The 7,264-nt window shown below is 61.5% G+C and overlaps 1 protein-coding gene across 1 annotated transcript in view; it reads right to left on the bottom strand.

Moving 5' to 3' along the window:
- EPN3 (epsin 3) overlaps positions 1 to 7,264 on the bottom strand; it is a 12,652-nt gene that overhangs the window by 4,432 nt on the left and 956 nt on the right. Inside the window, exons 2-10 of the mRNA XM_012726057.1 lie at positions 6,392 to 6,516; positions 5,142 to 5,842; positions 4,013 to 4,131; positions 2,924 to 3,052; positions 1,779 to 1,866; positions 1,064 to 1,330; positions 773 to 883; positions 413 to 643; positions 7 to 237 (exon numbers count right to left, since the gene is read on the bottom strand). Coding sequence (XP_012581511.1) covers positions 7 to 237; positions 413 to 643; positions 773 to 883; positions 1,064 to 1,330; positions 1,779 to 1,866; positions 2,924 to 3,052; positions 4,013 to 4,131; positions 5,142 to 5,703 — 1,738 coding nt within the window. The 5' untranslated portion in view covers positions 5,704 to 5,842; positions 6,392 to 6,516. The remainder of the gene's footprint in view (positions 1 to 6; positions 238 to 412; positions 644 to 772; positions 884 to 1,063; positions 1,331 to 1,778; positions 1,867 to 2,923; positions 3,053 to 4,012; positions 4,132 to 5,141; positions 5,843 to 6,391; positions 6,517 to 7,264) is intronic.

Raw genomic sequence — 7,264 nt, 5'->3', positions numbered from 1 at the left:
AGGCGCCTGCCTGCGGGAAGACGCTGACCGAGGCGGGGAGGGTCACGCCGACCGGCACGCTGCTGAGCGGGAGGGGCAGGGAGGCGCTGTAGGTCATGGAGCCCAGGGGCGCACCCACCGGCCCGCTGGCCGCCATGCCCAGCGCTGGCGACCCGGTGCGCATCTGGTTGAGGGTCGGCCTGCCCTGCTCGGCGCCGCCGAACCCGAACGGGTTGGTGGGAGACGGAGCGCTTAGGCCTGTGGAATGAGAGGGGTGGGGGGTTGAAGCTCTTAATGACAGGGAGCAAGCTCTAGGGTCTTAGAAGGAGGGGGTGAGATTCTCTGGCCCCTTGGGCTCGGAAGGAAGAACAGAGTGCCAGCCGCATCCCGCATCCCGGTATGGAGACCTGGCGGGGATGAGGGCTTGACCTACCTGTTAGGAAGGGGTTCCGGGTCTTTGCCGCCTGGGGTGCCTTGACCAATGAATCAAGGTTGACCAAAGAAGAGGCTGAGGGGCCCAGGAAGGACTCAGGGGTCGGGCAAGCTCTGGCCTCCTTGCTGGGCTGGGTTAACACTTCCCCCATTACACCCAGGTCGAAAGTATCTGGTTCCTTGGTGCCATTCTGTTTGGAACTGGGGATGGGGTCTCCAAACAGGTCCAGCTCTGCAAGAGACACGGTAGAGTTCACTGGTGTGGAGACGGGGTGGCCACAGCTGTGGGAACAAGAGTGCAGAGGCCAGCTCTGGGTGCCCCCTCACTCCCCAGAGTCGTGTCCCCCTGCCTCCTGCTTACCCACGGGGCTGCTGGGCTTCTCAGAGGGCACAGTCTGCACACACCCCAGCCCCTCCTTGTTTTCCGTGGATACTGGAGGTTTGGCAAATGGGTCAAAGGTACCACCTAGGGCTAGCCAGGAAAAAGGGAAAAGAGATGGGCTGACACGAAGGTCAGACTCTGCTGTGACCCCCTTTCCAGGCAAGCACCCCCTATTAATAGGTAGGATGTGCCATCCCCCTTAGCATTGGAGGGAGGGGGCACCCTGAGGTCCTCCAGCTCTTCACCTACACCTTCTGGCCCTCCACTTACCAGGTGTGTTAGAGGTCTCCATGGAGGCCCCCCAAGGGTCAGCCCCAACAATGAGCTGATGGTGGGGGGAGTTCTGTGCCCAGGGATCTGTGACAGAGGGTCCAGCAGGCAACACTGGGGTCCGGCCCCAGGGTTCAGAGGAGGAGAGTGTAGGAGGCAAATCCCAGGGCTGACTTCGAGACAGGGCACTCCCCGAGGGAGCAGGAGACCAGGGATCTGCAGAAGGCCCCCAGGAGGAACCGCTGGGCTCTGTGTTCTGCTTGAGACCTGAAATGGGGACAGCACAGTCACTGCAGGCCCACATCACCCCAAGTCTGGCACCCTTCCTGGTCGCCCAGACCAAAGTGGGAGCCCTTTCATAGATGGGGTACTGACTCAGGACCACCCTGCAAGCTGGAGCCTACATTCAACCAGTTATCCCAGGAACTGGACCCCCATGGTCTGGTTGCAGGGGCAGCTCCAACCATCTTCCCAGACGGGGGTGGGCTGGAGCAGGAAAAGCCAGGGTGATCAGAGACAACAAAAGAATATGTCTGTGTTTCCCAAGAGCTTCAGGGGTGCCCCCATTTCTCACAGGTCTCTATGTCACAGAGGGGACTTAGGGGGTGACTTGCCCAGAAGCCCTCAGTACTGGGAGGGGGTACTAGCAAGAGGTTAGAAAGGAAGGAACTTGTTGGGGGCCGCCTGGGAGCCTCTTGCAGCCCTGCACGCCCACCTGGGATGTCCCACGGGTCAGCGGAGCAGTGTGTGGAGGGCGGGGCCTGGGCAGGTGTGAAGATGTCAGCCAAGTCCAGGATGGAGGACTGTAAAGGGAGGAGACAGCTGTGGCTCAGAAGTGGGTGGGGCGGGGGGAGGGTGGCCCTGGCCTGCCCGCCAAACTCTAGCTGGTTCTCGCCTTTATTCATTCCACAAACATCTATTAATAACCTCTCACCTCTGCACAAAGCTTTCCAGTTTATAAAATGTTTCCTCATCCATTTCGTGTCTCATTTTCATAACAACCGCATGCAGGAGGTAGGGCAGGTAGTGATGTGCCCATTTTACACATAATAGAGGGGAAACAATTTGCCTGACAGGGCGCAGTCAGGGAGAGACAGTCCTGGGGTAAGAACCCAGGCCCGCCTGAGCCCCTCCTCAGCCATTCTGCTCCTCAGCCTGTCAGCGACAAAGGCCAGATCTTACAAAGAGCCTATCTCCCAGGAGAAACATGGGCTGGAAGGGGGCAGAGATACCCCAGAAGCAGCATGGACAGCTTGGAGGGGGACCTTGCTCCCCTCCTCTGGGGAAGTGTCGTCACGCATCGCCTGTGTCACGACGGGGACAGGTTCTGAGAAATGGGTCTGTCCTTAGGTGATTTCATTGTGTAAACATCACAGTGTGCACACTCACACCAAACAAGGTGCCACAGCCTACTACACCCTAGGGATCGCTGTGATAGGCGGCCCGCCCCCGACCGAAAGGTCATCAGGGGGTCATGACCATATGGGCCCAAGATGTTTTCAGCACACAATGCCTGAGTCCACAGTATCATATGACCCTAGAGTGGCAGAGCTGGGTCTGTCTAACAAGACCTGTAGAGAGGAGAACAAGGCCCAGACAGCCCTGTGCCCCCGTCATCAAGGAAGTGGCAGCAGATGCAAGGAGCCGGCATCAAGACTCCTGGCACCCCACTCTGCCAGCCGCTCGGTCACCAGCCCCTCTGGTTGGGCCTGGGGGCTGCCACTCGCCCTTCACCCCATTCCGCTGAGTAAGTGCTTAGGTAGGGCTCTCTACAGGCCAAGCGCTATTCTACACCTTTACAGGTAGCAACCCCCTGCCACTCCCAGGGCTGTCACCTCGAGCAGCCCAGCCCCTTCCCACCTGGCTGGTTTTCAGCTTCTCCTCCTCAGCCTCTTCTCTCTCGGCCTCTCTGTCCTGCCGCCGCCGGCGGACTGCGGCCCCAGCACCGTTGGCCACGGGGGAGTCATCTCCCTGCCAAGACCGCACCTCCTGCAGAAGACGACGCGGGCTTCAGGAGCCTGAGCAGGCCGGGCGGGACTGCGGGGACCTGGGGTGGCATCAAGGAGAGCGCGGGGCGGGAGGTGGCGAGAGGTTAGCGCAGCAGGACCGCAGGTGATGCGGGAGGAGCCTGTTAGTGCCCACAGCACCTCCACCAGACCAGCCCCAGCGGCAGTGCAGGAGGCGCGGCCGGCCGCTACCTTCTCGTGCTCCTGCCGGCTCAGGTGCAGAGCCAGCTGCAGCTGCAGGTCCTCGTCCCTGTGGGACGCCGGGGGCACCGGCTGTGAGGGAGGGAGAGAGGGGTGAATTTGGCCCAGGGCTCCCACTCCGGGCCGAAGGGCAGCACAGCGCTGTGTGGGTAAGGAGGCGGAGAGCAAGAAAGGCCCACTCGGAGTGGGTGTGGGGAGCCGGTCCCGAGACAGCGAGGCGGTGCGGCCTCCCGGCCTGCATGCGAGATGCAGTTTGAAAACCAAGACTGATCCTTTTCTTTTCGGTTCCCTGAGTGCTCGCCAAGGCGGCTACTTCTGGCCAGTCTAGCTGGGTCTACAGAGCTGATGGCAGAGAGGATGATCTCGCGGCTGTGCCTGCACCCTGCCAAGGGACCGTGCTGTGCAGGGACGACATCTCTCTGCCTGCTGCTGTGAATCTACTAGCACCCACCCCCGTCACTCCCACGGCAGAAGCAGGCCTGTGAGACGCAAGGTGCCCTCAACCCACTGCACACTCACAGGCCTTCCCAGGCTCACCGAGAGGACTGGAGGCGAGGAGGGAGCCCCCGCCGGGATATCCATGGGCGCGGACAGCCCCAGCACTATCCTTGGAACAGGACTGGGGCTTTGGTGCCCGGAGCAGAAGAGCCAGGAGTAAAGGCTCTGGGACATCCGGGTCACTCTCCTCCTACAGCCCCCTCCCCAGCCCAGCCCAGCCCAGCCCAGCCAGCCGTGGCCTCACCTTCTCAGCCTCCTCCCGGCTCATGGCCAAGGCCAGCTGCAGCTGCAGCTCCTCCTCTCCTGAGGTCTGGGGCCGGGCCTGCTCCAGGTCCGACGTGTAGCGTGGGGATGAGGAGGATGCTGCAACGACCATCATGGCTCTGTAAACACCCAGCTGCCCACAGGTCGTCCCCCACCCACCCCAAGCCCACAACACACAGCAGGAAGCCAAGGCCCAGAGGGCGAAACTGCGGGGAAGGAACAACTGGCAGGTGAGGCCCAGGGGCCAGGCCTTGTGCTTGGCGCTTTCTGTACGGTTTCTTCTCTACTGCACTAACACCACATCACTCTGTCGGCATGCTACCCGGGCTCCGGGAAAGGAGGACCTTGCTGAGCACAGTCACACATGGCTCTGTGACACTTCAGTCAACAAGGGACGGTGGCTGCGATGGCGTCCAGGTTGTGCGATGCAGCTGGGTGAGCAGAGAGCGGGCTGCTCACTCCCTGTTGCAAGAGGCTTGTGTAACGCCCCCCACCCCACCCCCATGATGCTCGCACAAAGCCACAGTCACCCACCAACTCACTTCTTGGAATGTACCCCTATCCTAAGCAATGTGTGACTGTAGATCTCAGATCACTGCTTGGGGGGGAAAGGCAAGAGCTGCTCGGTCGGCCCCCATTCCCTGGGATGTGCCCTCCGGGGGCGGGAGGGGTCTAAGGGGAAGGCCACGAGGGAGCTCCATGTCCATGGGCCTGGCTGCAGGGCCAGGAACAGCCCTAGACGTGGCCTCATGTAATTCTCGTCAAACAGCTGAGACACCAGACAGCCCCGCTTTACAGATGAGGGAACTGAGGATCAGAGAGGTGCTGCTCTGGCCACGCAGCTTGGGAGGGTGGAGTGAGGCCTGGACTGGACGCCAGAGCCTCTGCGTCTCCGCCAGCCGTTCTCCCCGCACTGGTAAGGATGGCGGTGCCGGCGCGATGCCTTTACTGCTTCCGCTAAGGTATCGCGTGCCTACTGGGTGCTGCCTCTGGTCCCTGTCGTGGTCCTTATCACTGAGTCTCACGACTTCCCTCTGAGGTCAGGGGGTGCTCGGCCTCGGCCCCAGACCTGGCGCCCCAGACGCCGACACACCCCGGGGGTCACTCACAGTTGAAGGAGGACGGGGAGCCCCGAGAGCGGCTGTAGTCGTCACCGTGGCGACGGCTGAAGCCCAGCTGCCCGCTGCCAATGGCCATGCCCTCCAGCGCCATGCGCTCCTTGGTCTTGAGCGCGTGGGCCCGCTCCTGCCGGAGCCGCTCGTCGTCCTTGAGCAGGGTCATCACCTGCTTGACCTTCTCGCGCACGTTGACGCCCTGGTCCTTGCCGTCCCGGTCGATGTACTGGAAGTCCTTGAGCGTCTGGATGGTGTAGAGGTTTTCGCGGCACTGGTGGGCCACGCGCTCGGAGCCGGTCTTGAGCAGGTAGTCCAGCAGCGTCAGCGCCTTGTACACGTGCCTCCAGTTCTTGCCGCTGTCGTTGAGCCGCCGCCACAGCATGCCCATGACCTCGGCGAAGGCCACGGTGTTGAAGGTCAGGTCGGCGATCTCCGACATGAGCGAGCTGGGGGGGCCCCACGGGTCATTGCTGGTGGCTTCGCGCACCTTAATCTCTGCCTCAGAGTAGTTGTGCACGATGTTCTTCACCTGGCGCCGCAGTGCAGAGGTGGTCATGGCTGGGGACCCGCAGGTGGGTGGCCCCCACCCCAGCTGGAGGTGGGGGGCCGAGGGCCACTGACGAGAGGTCACCGTCTCCAAGGCTGGGTCCTCGTGCTCTCAGCGGGGTAGCTGTGTCCTGGGGCCCCACATGGGTCTGAGAAAGAGAGGGTCCGGAACTCAGGGCCAGGGGTCCACTTGGCTGGCCTCTCAAGGCCTGGGCAGGTGTCCCGCTGCCAGGAACAACCATCAACGGGCACGTGTTTGTATTTTTCTTATTTTACTTGCTCTCCTGCAGGCCTGGCCAACTTCACATGCTCACCAGCTTCCCACTCACACTCCAAGGACACAACTACTGCTGTCTCCTCTTAGATGGGGAAAGCAAGCTCCCAAGGAGGGCTCGGTGACTCGAGGACCTCACAGCGGCAAGTGGGGAGCCAGGATGAGCCAGGCAGACAAACCCCACAGTCCTTGTCTTTAGGAAGGGATATGAACGTGAACCCCAGGAATGCCTACTTGCCTCCCTCCTGCTGGGCTCCCCCTCCTCTGCCTGGGTCTAGCTCAAATCTATCCCTTCCATCTTCTCAGCCCTCACTTTCCTCTCATATTGTAATTTTTTGTAGCTTGACTCATTCAACACCCATTTCTCAGGGCCTTCTCTGAGCCAGGCACTATGCCAGGCACAGAACGCAATCTCCTGACCTACCCGCGTCCCACTGAGAAGGCACAGACAGTCACCGTCCAGCTTGGGAATGCAGAGAGCAGGAATACCCAGGCTGAGAAAGTCAGGGCCGACTTCCCAGAGGCGATGTCTGAGCTGAGGTCCAAGACCTGAAGGGAAGGATGATGCGGAATGAGCCGGCAGGGCGGGAAGGGCAGCTCAGAGACAACGCTGTCAGCTAGGGCAGAAGGCAAGAGAAGCAGCGGCAGCAGGGGAGGCCGGAGGTGTGGCCACCAGCACCCTTTGGTGCGGGAGCGCCTTGAGCCCAGAGAGGAGATGTGGCCGCCACGGCCCCAGGAGGCGGGGACGGGACTAACGCCTAAGTCTCCGCAAGACTAACCCAATACTTACTGTCAGTGACGCCGGCTTTGTAACTCATTTGTCTGTACGCCCACCGCCTCCCCCTCAGAGTGTGAGCTCCCTGGAGGTAAGACCAGTTTGGGTTTCCCAAGGCGCGAGGCCCTGGACCCTTACTAGATCTCTGATGCCCCGGCTGAGGGAGGGCCAGGGCCAGCCCACTGCCCACCCCACAGCTTCAGGCCAGGCCTCGTGCTCAAAGCAAACCCGGGTCCAAGGGAGACTAGTCCTCCTAGCACCCTGACAGACACCAAAACGGGAGCCCCCGCCACACTGCCCTTTGTCTGCGCTGGGCGTGCACACAGGGCTGGGCCTGCATGCCTCTCCTTGCCCAGCCCAGGAAACCCACTCCCAGGCAAGGCAGCTGCAGCTCTCAGCTCTGTCCCCAGCAGGAGGCAGGAGTCTGCACCTCACCCCTACACGGAGGCAGGAGTCTGCACCTCACCCCTACACACACACACACACACACACACACACACACACACACACACACACACACAC

The sequence above is a fragment of the Condylura cristata genome, unplaced genomic scaffold, assembly GCF_000260355.1.
Source record: "Condylura cristata isolate star-nosed mole 26May11 unplaced genomic scaffold, ConCri1.0 scaffold00017, whole genome shotgun sequence".
NCBI classification, from domain to species: Eukaryota; Metazoa; Chordata; class Mammalia; order Eulipotyphla; family Talpidae; genus Condylura; species Condylura cristata.
The sequence above is the reverse complement of the archived record's forward strand: the minus strand, read 5'-3'. Positions and strand labels throughout refer to the sequence as shown.